At 38.7% G+C, this 14,208-nt stretch overlaps 1 protein-coding gene across 1 annotated transcript in view; it reads right to left on the bottom strand.

Moving 5' to 3' along the window:
• CCDC6 (coiled-coil domain containing 6) overlaps window positions 1-14,208 on the bottom strand; it is a 56,234-nt gene that overhangs the window by 16,620 nt on the left and 25,406 nt on the right. The window contains exons 4-6 of the mRNA XM_015632449.1: window positions 10,666-10,794; window positions 5,509-5,612; window positions 3,673-3,833 (exon numbers count right to left, since the gene is read on the bottom strand). Coding sequence (XP_015487935.1) covers window positions 3,673-3,833; window positions 5,509-5,612; window positions 10,666-10,794 — 394 coding nt within the window. The remainder of the gene's footprint in view (window positions 1-3,672; window positions 3,834-5,508; window positions 5,613-10,665; window positions 10,795-14,208) is intronic.

The following is a 14,208-nucleotide window of genomic DNA, read 5'->3' as shown; positions in this document are numbered from 1 at the left end:
GGTGCCGGGAGCTGGCTGGGGAAAAATCCAGCTCCGCGTCAGCTGGCGCCCAAACGTGGGGCCCTTTGGGACCCCTCAGAGTGGCTGTGCCGGGGAATCAAGGATTCTCCAGGAGTGAAGCCTTTTGGTGCATCAGTGCCCCTGGGTGAGTACACCACTTTTTGGTTGGTGGCTCTTCCAGGGGTGAAGTAGCAACCCTCCAGCACCCAAGAGGATTACTTCAGGGCAGGGGACCTCGTCTGTGGCTTTCTGTTTCAGTGGCCAATGGAGTGGTGAGTTGTCCCGAGGGACTGGGAGCTCGCAAGTGGAAGTTGTTGTTGGTTTTACTTTCACTTATGGATGATTGGTGAGTTGTCTGACGGACTGGGAACTCACCAGTGGACATTTATGGACGATTAGTGAGTTGTCCCAACAGATTGGGAGCTCACAAGCAGATTTATGGACAATTTTTGTTACTGTTCTTGGTGAGTTGTCCCAATGGACTGGGACCTCACAAGTAGATTTGTGTGAAGAAGGGAGGTTGGTTGATGCCCCGAGTGGAAAGGGAGCTGAGGGTGGTCACTGTGCCCTTTTCTTTTAAGTTTCACATTTTGCCACAGGGGAGGGAGGATTTTGTTGTCCCTGACAGGATGGGTGCTTGTCTGTCAGGGCAACAGATGGAGATTCTTACCCAAGTTGTGGGAACCTTGGTGGGAGGGGGCCTGAAGTTTTCTTGGGATTTGTTAAAATGTTTTGTCAGATGGTTGTTTTTCCACTTTCCACGTGTCCCCCGGAGAGGTAAAGATGAGATACTTCTGGGGACAAATGTTACCCTTTAAGATGATAGGAAGGTGGAAAAACAGCCATGTCAGTTTTCCCCAGTTCTTTCCAAAGCCCCCTTTTCCTCATCCCCTGATCCTAACCCTTTTTCCCCTAAACTGGGTAGGCTGGGGGAAGCAACCCACCAAGAGGTGCAGGGTTGCTACCGACTCCCTGGCTCCCCACAACCTCCTCGGTACCCTTGCCCTGGAAGCAAGGCGCCAACTGCCAGGGACCTTTCCCTAACCCCCAACCAGTTCCCCCACTCCCAGTTAATAGCCCTTGAAGTTCACAAAATGGTTTCCCAAGCTGCACCCTTTCCATCATGGGTCACACCCCCTCTGGGAAAGCTGAAACATTTGAAATGGCAGCACCCATAACACCACTGCCAGAGCTGGAGCTGGACATTAAGGACTGTGCCCTTCACTATGAAGAGGTTAAGAACTGTGCCCCTCAAGAAGAGGAGATTAAGGAACTGCACCCCTCCTGGTCAGAAGATCAAGAACCGGAGGAGATAAGACTATAAAACCTTTTCAGTTTTGTTAAAATTTCTTACGTGTTTCTTTTCTGGTTTTATTTGCTTTATGTCTATTTGTTTAATATATTTTGTTATCAGATGCTTATGTTATTAGTACCCCATAAAGCGAAGCAAATGCATTGTGGGGGGGTTTCTGTTATAAAGGCACAAGATTCTAAAATATGAAGTTTAAGAATTTGTTGTAATTTTGTTAAGTAAATTTCTGTTACTATTTAATAGTAGATTATAACACTAATTTTAATAGTAATGATTTTACATTTTCTATTAACTCCTTAAGATGTATTCATTCATTTAAGAATCATCATTTCTGTTGTTTTATCCCTGATAAAGTCTCAAATGCTTTTATATTGCTTATTAATTTAGCTTAATAATGTTAATTTTAGTTTTGTAAACTATTAAGTAATATTCCCAAACATCTCTCCCTCCCTTTTCAAATCAAGAAAGGGGGAGATGTTGCGGTGCATTGTTGTTCATTATATTTGATTCAATTACATTCTTGATTGTTAAGTTGTACCCTCCCCCCCATGTTAATACTTTGGTCCCAATCGTGCCCTCCTACCCCAGTTGCCAATCCACCCTGATACCTGCCCCTTGTTCCCGAATGTTCCCTGTTCCCCCTCCCATTAAGTTGTCAATCCTCCCTTGTGCCAACCCCTGCCTGGACCGCCCCCTTTGGAATTCCCCTATTCCTCCAAGCCCTATTGGAGCATGTGCCCCACTCTCCTCCCCTTGTGTTCCCCATTGGTTTATGTATTCTGTAACCCCACCTTGTGCTCCTCCCCTGAGTCTTCCCTATTGGGTTATTGTTTGTACACTCCTCTTGCTCCTCCCCCATACATAAGTTGCTGTACCCCTGTATCTTTTGTCTTTCTTCCCTGGAACCTTCAAGAGAATAAATCCCTTTTGGAAGCCACATGGAAGACCTCTCCCTCGTACTTGCTCCTGCCCTCGACGCTGGACAGCCACTGCTGTAGAGCATAAGCCCTAAGCTGCCCTGCTTTCCAGGAGCAGCCCACTCTTGGCTTGGTGCCGGGAGCTGGCTGGGGAAAAATCCGGCTCCCCATCAAGAGAGTCCTTTTAAACCTAGCTCTTACTTTCAATGTGAATTTGACATTGATGCTTTCAGTTTTTTACTCTAAATCATAGTAGTTCAAAAAGAAAACACTTAAAAAATAGAGGATACTTAAAATGAAATTAATTAGGCTGCATTTGCACGAAGAGTACTTTTAATCTAAGGCCTTGCTCTTGTTCTGAACTTTATTAAGTGAAGGCTGCAGTGCAGAATTTGCAAGTACAGAGATTAGCTGTCCTTATCTTCTTATAACAGCCACAAATTATTAATGCAACAAACTTGTGCCCAAGGTCTCTGTGAAAGAACACTCTTGTTCCATCATCTCTTGATCTCTTGGATCATCTTCCTTCTTGAAGGAAGGCTGCTGCTGCCTCTAGCAAGCTCTTTTTCGAAACAGAGGTTCAAATATTCCAGTTAGCCTGGCTGGCCAGAGGAGGATGACACTGACTGTTCTGCATTTGCCCAAATTTTTCTGGCCATGTGATGAGCTATCTATTCACTTACCAACTACAGTGTAATGCTACTGACTCGGAACCAGGCAGAACTGCTGACTCTCAGACAGGAATTTTAGATTCTGAAGGAATGAAGGACTGGCACTGCGAAGTCCAAGCAAAGGTGCCAGCAGCCTCCTGGCAGCTGAGCCCATGTGCTCAGTGCACAGCCCCTTCCTGGAAAGGCAGGGCAAAATGCAGGTCCCACTGCTGGGCAAGGGATCCCAGCCCTGTACAGTAAGAATGTGGTAACTTCTCGGCAGCTCTTTATGCTTCAAAGCCATCTTACATAGGAAAGAACACAGTAAATTAATGCTGCTATACTGTTCAACAGCTGCCTTAGGTTGCCACAATCATTAACAAGTAAAAATTCTGATATACAGCTGACCTTTATTTTGCTAGCTGTTAATTCTTTTGAATAATTCTTAGTTTGCAACATGACTCCTGCAAGTAGGCCATAAAAATATGTTTTGAAAAATTTCTATGTAATACTGCTAAGTTTCTGGAAAAAAAAAAAAAAAATTTTTTTCCTGGCACAAAACAGTCAAGGATTATTTTTTGATTCTTTCAGACATCCTTTTAGTAAAACTAAAGAACCCCCTAAACTATAGTATAAATATATTAACAAGCAATAACACTGCAATTATGAAAATGCTGTAATCCAAACCTGCCCAATTTTTTCCACTTCTACCTTAAATTTAAACTCAAGAAAGTACATATAAAAATCTTACAATGCAAAACTTCAGAAGATTTTAAACAAGTCATTTACTCACGCTGTAACTGTGCAGCTCTCAGTTGTTTCTTTAACCGCTCCACTTCATTCTTTAAAAACCTGATATGTCTCATCATATTTTCTGGAGAGTCTATCTCCATTGATATGTCTCTGGGTGATGGTGGAGCAGATACTGGCTGGTCTAATTTCTCCTGCAAAATTCTGTATGAAAAATAGTGCAAACTTTACCTTCCATTCAAATAAAAACCTCTTGTATCCCCAAGAAAGCCACTGCAAGGATTCTGACCGGTATGTAGGATTTATTTTAACTACTGTTTTGAGGGGAGGTAAACTGGGGAGGAATTACAATGTTTAGTGTTTAACTCAAAATAAAAAAGGTAAAAATTGTTGTCCTAGTACAAAAGAATTTTCTAATGTATTCAGACACTGACATTCCAAAATATTACAGCATGCAGTTCAGGAAAAACAAATTTTAGACTATAAATAGTTACCTCAGTTTTGTCCTCAAACAATACTTACTACACAAATTTTTTGCCAAAAAAAAAATAATTTAATCTCTTGTAAGTTTTTACATTTATGTTCTTGGAGAAAGGACACATAGTGAAGATTAATGATGAGTATGAGTAAAGAATGTTTATCTTGAAACACAGGCTTTTCTGCATTTCACCACTATCAAAAGAATTTCACAGACATTGTCTGAAGGACAGAAAAATAGACTTCCTTTTTTTTTTCATTTTCAAACAGAAAGGTATTAAGGTGTTCCACTTAATCAAGGTTTCAAACACTTCAAATAACTGATGGTAAATTCAGGAGTAATGAAAGTCTGTTATGAAATAAGCACATGGTAGATATTGAAGATTCTAAAGGATTATTTTTGGAGGTAACATAGGAATATTTTCCACCCTGAAAGCATGAAATTTTAGAAGGAACATGTTGATAGGCCAGATTCAATGCTGCCCTGGAGAGCAGGAACAGCACTATGCAAGCACAACCTTTTGCACATGTGTGCTACACAATGTACTAAAGCAGGGTGTGACTCCAGCAGAGTTCCTCACGGGAGGGGCACAGTCTGAGATAAATCAAACCAGAAATGCTTTGCCCTAAAGAAGGCTTTAAATCTAAGATACACAAAAATCCTACCAAAGGATCATCCTGCTATTTATTTACCACTGCTGAATATCACATATTCTTCAGAGCACCTTCCACACAGCAGGGCTCTGTAAAATAAAACTACAAAACCTGCAGTTTATTCAGGCTCAGGTGTCTTCTGAGGCCCCAGCCTCAGAGGGTCACGTTAACATAACAGTAAATACATAAAAAAATAAGGTATTAATAATCATTCATCATTATTCTCTCCTACTTCCTCCCCAGACTGAGTTCTTGTTACTATAACGTTTAAGAGATGGTTGCTTTCATACATATTTTCAATTTCAGCTGTTCCAGTAATATATAGCTTCACTGTCTTAACTTCTACTAAAGCATTGGGAAGTCCCAATGACATGAGTGCACACCACTGAGAAAAAGCTCAAGTTTTCTTTAAGCAGACAGAGAAAAAACAAGAGATTCTCATGTAACAAACACAGTAAAATACCATGAATTTAAAGCTGACCACAAACTAGAAGCTTTAAAAACAGGCTGCTAGCAGTTGAAAAAATTCAATAAATTCCTTCAAGCTTTCCCAGGTAATTTCTTATACTGGTTAGTTTAATGTCCTTTAAGCAATCAATGTGGCATCATGCAAACAAGGAACTACTAAATCTTCTAGGTTTTCACAGATTAGACAACTCTTGTGGGACAGAGGTGAACATATTTAATCCAGAACATGATGTATTAAAAACCTCTCCCATAGCTGTGAGTGCACTGTAACAGGACAAACCGTTTTTCTGCTTCAAGCTTATCCATCCTCTTCCAGAGACGATTCACTAGTGCTTCTTGTTCCTGTTCCAAAGTATTTTCAAGGTCAATCTTCTCACGTCTTAGCTGGAGAGGAAAAACAAGTATTGAAAATGATGGGCATGTGTTTTTTGCAAGGAATTGTCATTAGGAAAGCTCCAACAACACCATTTTACATAATGCTTTACAGGAGCAAGAAGAAGGGGAAGAAGAGACACAATTCAGGTACAACGCACTGGAAAAATCAAGAGATTCAATAGTTGCACAGGTGTTATCCTCTTAACACAAGCTCTTCTCAGAGAATTTGTCTCTGGCCAATATGCAGGAGCATGAACCCTGGACATTCAGGCACTGATGACATGACAAATCTATTTAAAGACATCTCCTATTCCATGAATCTATCAAATTCTAACTGAATTTACTGTTCAGTACAGCAATGTCTGTAAAACTTTTGAAACATTTTAGATGTTTTTAGTGGAAGAATCACAGTTAAGTAATCCAGAAGTGGAAATGTTTGCCTCATGTGCCTAGTGTTAGATAAACTAAATAGATATTGTTAGATATAACAAAAATAGTAAAGAAAAAGTTATATGAACTGCCTTAAGTGTTACTGAATCAATCCTTACTAGCAAAACAAATGTAATGCTATCTTAGAAAAGGTTTTATAAAATTAAAAGCTTAATTTGACGTTAATCACGTTCACTTATCGTGTAAACAAGCATTCTTGATTCTACTACAAGTTAATAAAAGACATAAAAAAGATACCATGTAGAACCTTCTACTCTAAAGTTAATAAAAGAAGATATAATGTAGATGAAGAAGAAACCTATTATTAGTGTTTAATTATAGATACAAGTATTATTAAGACAGGAGAATATTAGGAGGCATAGATAATCTTACTCTCTAGCAATATAGCTGAACTCAAAAAGTTGTCAATGATGAAATATCTGGGAACAGATCAGCTCCTTTACATGTGGAAAATAGCATGGAAGCATTTTTCCAAGTCAAGCCTCAGTTAACACCTCTTTTCTGCTGGGCAAAAAATCTCACATTACAGAATGGAAAGACTGAAAACAGAATTAAACTATTTCCATTTATTACATCACTGGCTGAAGGGATATTGCAGCATCTAAATCTGTAAACTATTAGTGCTAACCACTAAATTAATACTGAGAAACCCAAACAAAATATAACCTTACACACTTCAGATACCAGTGCAAGTTTAATGAATGTGCAACTTCTTCCTTAAAAGGTTAGAGGAATTAGTTACTGTGAACAGAAGCAGACATATGTTGATGAGTAATAGGGAGCACACTTTGAGAAACACTGTCTAGCAAATCTTTCCATGTTTGAGTTTCCCGATGTACATTAACAGCTCAGGGAACCTACATCTCAATATAAGAAAAGTCAGAAGCAACATGCTTCAGCCTCTCCATGAGGATAAGAATTTGGATCCTGACCAACACTTTGTTCCCCACACAGCTGGAGGTAGAGTGGTAGGAAAGCAAAGGGCTCAGCCCCAAGAGTGCAGGGCACTCTGCCTCAGGGCTCTTCAGCCAGTCTGGCCAACACTTGGGGCTGGGAACGTCCAGAGGGAAGAAACAACAGAAAATGTCCTGGGAATCTGCACACTGTGCTTCTACATTAGCAAAACCCAGATCTCCACTATATTGCACAGCTATCTAGATAATCACATGATGAAGAAAGTGTGAATGCAGGTACAACCTCTGCAGCAATGCTTTTTGCATCATTTCAATGCTGCATGGCTCAGACTCAACTACTCAGTTTTTTACAACAACGTTTAGAACTAGCAACAAACAAACCACTAAGAACATACAGGTGAAAAGAAATCCGTATCTTTTATAATGGCAGGAAGAAGAGAACATTGGAATTTAAAGACAGAGTAAATTATTTATAAGCCTGGATTTGAAAAAACTAAGATTACATTTAGTATTACAGCAACCATTACCAAGGCAGTCCACTAAATCTGCTTGTAGGTGAGTACGCACAATGGCAAAGTCAAACCATCAGCAACAATACACAAATAAGCCAAATCACAAACAATACACAAATGTGTTGTGCTCTGAAGCTGCTCTGACCAAACACCAAAGAAACTAGGTGAAATAGATCTGGAACTCCACATTTTCAGTAATATGAAAACATTCTGGAAACAAACATCTTCCTTTCTTGGTCATGAGTATCGTGCCAGTTTTCCTCCTGTCAGGATTTTAAAGCTTGGAGGAAGAACACCTTGAATGGCATGTACAGCAGAAGCAACTGCAGCATCCTGTTCACAGCTGTAAATAATAAAAGAACATCTGGTGCATCTGGCTTGGTACTCAATAGTTTCAGGTGTACTTTGAAATGTACTCCAGTCAATGAATTTTTTTACAAATTTGGTAATATTCTGAAATAAAATAAGCAGGATGGGATTATGCTCAGGACCAAGCCAGCAGCTCTGTAAATACTAGTGTCACTCTACAGGGGTTCAGAGCAATCAAACATCACTTAATTTTGACCATTAAAACGAGGAAACAAGGAAGCATTGCCTGCTTTTCAGACTTCAACCTTCCCTTCAGAGGAAAATTCCTTTTAACCTTACCACCCACCTGTGTTTCTTCTTACTCTCTCACACACACTTTACTTAAAAATGCAGCTAAAATATCCATTGTATGTGTATCCCTGTATTATTGCTTTGTCAAATGTCTTGCCAACTTATTAACAAACTCAACTATTCCCTCCTGAAATGGAGGTCTTCCAAATCAAAGTTTCATATGCTCAACTCTTCCTATGCCCACTATCCCAAATTTCACTTCTCTGCTTCTCATCTCCACCTTGCCCTTTGTAGCTTTAATTCTGTGCTGCTTTCCAAGAAAATCTTTCCCCAAGATCTGACCATCTCATGTTCTTCTCCTTTCAAAGCAGACATAGGAGATGATTATTAACAGTTTAGTTGCTATTTCTCATCTCCTAACTGCATCAATTCTAGTTTATCACTACACTGTATGAAACAGAAAAGCAATTAAAAATAGTAACAGCAAGGCTACACACACTTAGTAACAGAAGACTACACACACTTGGCCTCTGTAGGGCAATCCTGACAGCTATTTATTTCCTATCAAATCACTGAACTGTAACACAGAACATTATTGCTTGTTTTAACTGAGCCATTCAGTTAATGAAACAGTCACATGCTGTAAATTTCTTCACCATTTGCCTTCAGAGAAGAATGCTCTGCTGACTTCAAGCTGACTTAAGAAATTATTTCAGGTCATGTTTGAATCCTAAGATCCAATTTAATTTTTATTAAGGAATAATATTCTATGCAACCACCAATCAGCTACCTACTGATCACCTGTGGTATAAGCAGTTCAGATAAAAAAAAGCGAAGGAGAAAGAAAGAACACAAAGCATAGATAATCCATGTTCTCCATTTTAAAAACAGCATTTCAGTGAACATACGCTGTAATTATCTGCTCACTGATTAGTGGTAGATCTCAATGCAGCCCAGCTCAAAGCATTGCTGTAGTTTTCCTTCCAAGCCCTTGGAAGTTTAATAGGTGTTCTGAAGGTTGTGTTACAGACTATGGCAATCCCTGTTCCTTAATTCCCTCTGTGTGCAATAAAGGCAACATGTCTCTCCTCACAATGTGGGGTTGCTTCTTGCAAGGCGCAGCACATGCCCCAAGGTTGCTGCTTCATCTGGTTAATTAGCGCAATCAGCACTTTTAATTTGTGTGAGGAAAGAAAGTGTGCTGAAGCCCTAAGTAACCTGACATTTACTCTACCTTACTGTGAGAGAAAACAAAGGCATATGGTGAATTACACGTAAACTCACATGGAATTTCTAAGCAAGACTTACAGCCAAATTTTAACATCTTCACAAAGTTTTCCAAGCCAGATATTAAAGACCTTTGTGCATCTATGCTTTTTGAACAGTTTATCATTGACATTTAGATGCAGCAACAAGTTTCAAATTTTATGATTTCACAAATCTGTCTGTCCAGAACAACAAGACAAAAATAATACCATGAAGATTTCAGCTGTGGCTCATGCTAGCATTTTAAAGACTATGACAGCTTAGTAGTTAAGCTAACTACATTTTGGTTAAGTGGCAGCCACCACCACCTTGTGGCTAAGAGAGTTATTTCAACCTCATGCTAATTTCCATGCTGGGTAAGGATTTGTTGGCAACTACTTATTCCTACCTTTTAATTTTTCAGTTTGTTCCATAGGTCTCTCTATATAGAACATTACCAGGAAAATCAAGAGAACTCACTTTTTCATTTAGACAGCCATTAACTAGTTTATCCATGTCAACAGAAAAAGGAGAATCATACAAAACCGGTAACAACTCAGATTACCAGCAACAAAAAAGTTCCACAGCAGAAGAAATCAGAGATAACACACTATACTTACACCACCTGAATTATTGAACCTGCACACACCAGAAAATCTGCAGTCCTTTAACAAGCCTACAGGTTTCACCAGTTTACCCTTTAAGTCAAAAGGTCTCCTGCTGACACCACTGAGATGCTTTGATGCAGATGCCTAAAATCAGACATAAGAGCAATCCCAATGTCTAAACATCCTCTTGAAACACAGCCAAACAAGTGGTGTTTTATTTCTGCTATCTTCATGACTGTCTAAGGAGAAAGGGAGCTGGATGTAGTTGAACTTCAAGGCGTCTGAAAAATACACACAACTGACAACGCACAGTTCCAGGGCTGTGCTATCCAAGCTGCCACCAAAACGTGACCTAGAGCACAAGACCACGAACAGATCATTTACTACTGTGCTTAACACGATCAGAAATGTCAGCCTTTTCTCACCAGCAGCATGAGTGGAAGCTGATGAACAGCAACAAACAGCATTGACAAAATAGCATTTGCAAAAGTCACTGTCGTCCAGCAGACATGAAGACCCACAGAAAGGCTACTAATAGATCTAATGGCCATGAAAAAAAAACCATCCAAGTTTCTCATAATAAATTATGTTACTTTTCTGTTGCTTTGAAATTTGAACTGACTTTTCTATATTTTCAATACTGCCCAGTTTCTTACATGCTTAAAACATTAAGTCAAATCTAAGACAAAACACGGGTTTTTTCTCAGTCATAATGGTGAAATGAAAGGGTTACCTGCTCAAGGGTGAGCTGCTTCGAAATTGTATCATTTTCCAGTTTTTTAATCTTCTTCATCAGTTTGTTCACTTGAAATTCCTGCTCCTGTTCCAAATGCTGCTCCAGTTCAGCTTTCTCATGTTGCAGCTAAAAATTTAGGAGACATGTAAATATTTTAAACAAATAAAAGCATTAACTTAGGCACCTTCTATACATTTATTTACACGTTTATTCTTCCTGCATGTTAAATTCTCTATGATGCTTCTCAAGAAACTTCAAAATGCACAAGTCTCCCAACAGTCCTTCAAAAAGGAGCATTTTAAACTGTGCAGCATATTTACAAAGCAGAGAAAAGTACATTTCCAACTACCAAATTCAGTCAAATCAAAATAGGTTCTTTTATATGCTATATATAATGCATTATAGACATTTCCAAAGTAAAAAAATCTATCACAATGTTCACAGAAGCATTAATTTTAATCTAAGTGCCTAATCTCAAGAGCACGCAAAGCACAAAATGCAGGTCTTGGCACTTCCTTCTCTGGGCAGCTGAAAGCTGAAAATTGTGACTAAATTCATACTAATTAAATTGCTGTGCAACGTGTTAACGAACAACAAAAATAATTTCTAATTTATATTCCTATGCTATCAAAATCAAACTGCCCTGATGACATAAAAATACTGGTTATTTCAAATCAATGTTATACAATTTCTTAATACCAAAGGTTTTTTTTTTCATTTAGTATGTCCAATGGAAAAGAAAAATCTAACTCTCAAGGCTGTCAAGCAGATGGAGACAAAAAAACTCCCTCGTTTTAACATAAAGTGTGGCTTGGAGTAGAGTTCCCTCTGAGACAGGGATCCAAGTCTCCCTGTGGATAAAACATCGTGACTGGCACCATGGTACTAACACATGAACCTGACTTAAGTGGATGTCACCAATTGACAATGGTGTAATTACATTGTGTTCTGACCGTCCACTGAAAATTACAGGCACCTTTTTCCACCTGCTTATTTTTTCTATGCCAGTTCTTCTGGCTAGCTCATAACAATCTGTAAGATAACAGTGGTTAAAGGTGTGAAGAAAACCTGAGGAAATGGAGAGACACCTCACAGTCAAGAGACACAAATCAAGGTTGCTGAATAGCCACAGTAGAGGAACAGACTTTGATTTTTAAACAAGCCAGCTCCTTTTGCTCCTATTTAGAGACAAAATGGTCCATGAAGTGCAGCTTGGCAGAGAGATCAAGGCAAAAGGCTCACAGAGGAAGAGCACCAGGCAGATGCTGGTGCAATATACATATGGGAAAAGTTTGGGGTTTGTGTTTTCGGGGCTTGTCAATATTGAGATTTGATTTCTCACAATTTAAAACAAATATCAGAAAATAGCAAACTCTTAAAACAGAAAATATTGGCTTCATTTTACAAAGAGGGAGAAAAATATTACTAACACCCCCAAAATAGATGAGTGGTGTCTGTCACTCATATAGGGTAAAATAATTTTTCCCTTTTATTTCCTTTGATCACAAAAACAAACCAAAACAATAAAAATCCAGTTATTGATGAAACCTTAATGCTGAAGAATAGAACTGCTAACAATGAGAAAATATCCCCTGGTACAATACAGGTGGATAGTGTTTATTTTACTTAGTAAAGTTAAAGAGTTTTTTCCAACTCTTTTTAATTATATGCAATTACAGTAACAGTCTACAAATACACCTGCCAGCTAAAGAGAAGGAAGAAAATGTGTTAAAAAGTGTCACCTTGATACCAGTATCATACAGACCTTGAATTGCATATGAAAACTGAAGGAGAATTTTCAGCTCTGTAAGATTAGAGATGGGTTTGGTGCAAGAGAGACAGTGACTAGTTTGAAGTGAGAACGAATGGGGCTGTCAAACACAAAGCTTAGCAGCAGGAGTGTGCCTTAGTTCACCTAAGTTCTAAAGAACTACAGCAATACTTTCTGCAGGAACAAGTGTCCTCATACAATGTAGGGCCACATTTACCCTACTTCCCTACTGTACTGGCTTACTTTTGAGCAAGTGGAAGGCATTTTTATGAAGTAATGGAGCCAATAGATGAAGTTCCCCCTTAGAAAATGAACCCTCATTTATCCCCCAGACGATGACCTTGTGCAGTCTATTTTTAGGTATTCCAGGCCCTCAAAAGCTGTCCACTTTTTCCTTCGCTGCATCCTCAAAGTCCTATTTATTAACAATTGTGTATCAGCAGTTTGCTTCCTCTTTATGTCCAGTTGTTCATCAAATAATTGATAGATGAGCTGGCTCTGTTTATTCCACACAATCCCATAAGTATCCTTGAGATGACGCATGGAATTTTTGAGAGCTAAAGAGTAATAGCTTATGTTTACTTACAATTTTTTAAAGAATTGTCAAGAATCAGACTTACATAAAAAACATTTTTGTACCGACATTCAATTACTTAACTTGCCTGACTACACATGCTGTTATCTTGGTATGTTGTAGCATCTTATTTTCAAGGACAGCTACTTGGACCGACTTGCACTTCCAAAAATATAAGGATGTTAAAAAAAATCTGATTTTGATTTTGAAAAATACAGGTGCACAATTTAAAGTAACTGACTCTGCTCTGCAAGATTAAACAATATTAAAAATAAATTCTTCTTTGGAGCAGCCTTGTTTTACAAATGGCAAATTTTCAAGATTTACTACTTTCAGTTTCAAAACAGTAACTCAACACATCCATGTCCACCGCTGCAAGAACAGAGCCCGCATTAAAGCGCTTCTCATGATATTCTGCAAAATACAGCCACCATTTTATAATGACAAAGGATTGAAGATGCTATAAAATTTTCTTTCCAAGCTTTCCAGAGACTTCATCAGGTAAACAAAAATATAATTACATGATGTTCACAGGAAAATAGAGTAAACACATATAAGGCTTATAAGAACTTGATCAGGGATGTATGTGATAAAAATATTTTGTTTACTGTAAGATCTCTGTTGAGATGCGTGTCCTTCATTCCTGCAACATTCAACCCAGAAAATTAATAATTACGTGAAACAAAGGAAATCTATCTAATAAAATTGTACATTCATTCATTTGACTTGTAGAGGCAGTGAAAGTTACAGTCATAAAAAGATATTATTAAGCAATGGCATAGCACCAGAAAGACAGTATTATTCTGGTGGAAACACTTTCTTTTGTGTGCTGCCATGTCTGTTTAGACTCAGTCTGGCATATAGTAAAAGGTTTCAAACTTAATTTCTTCTGATATTGCAAACCTAATGTAAGCCTGTGTTTTATAGCAGTGATGCACATAGTGTTGAACTGGGGGATACTTGCTGGCTGTTAGGAGGAGCACTGCAGCTCCCACATATAAAACGCTTTAATGTTCTGGGAGCTCATTCTGGGCCAGGCTCAATGAGAGGCAGAAGCCTCTACAATTGTGACAACAGTCTGACATAGGAACAAACATACAGGCATCATGAAAGAAGTCACTCTGTGTCATGGGGTAGCTTTACCTTTAAAGCAAAGCTGAGGAAAGAGGGGAAGTTAGAAGTGCTGATGGCTGAT

Source organism: Parus major, chromosome 6 (genome assembly GCF_001522545.3).
Source record: "Parus major isolate Abel chromosome 6, Parus_major1.1, whole genome shotgun sequence".
NCBI lineage: Eukaryota > Metazoa > Chordata > Aves > Passeriformes > Paridae > Parus > Parus major.
The sequence above is the reverse complement of the archived record's forward strand: the minus strand, read 5'-3'. Positions and strand labels throughout refer to the sequence as shown.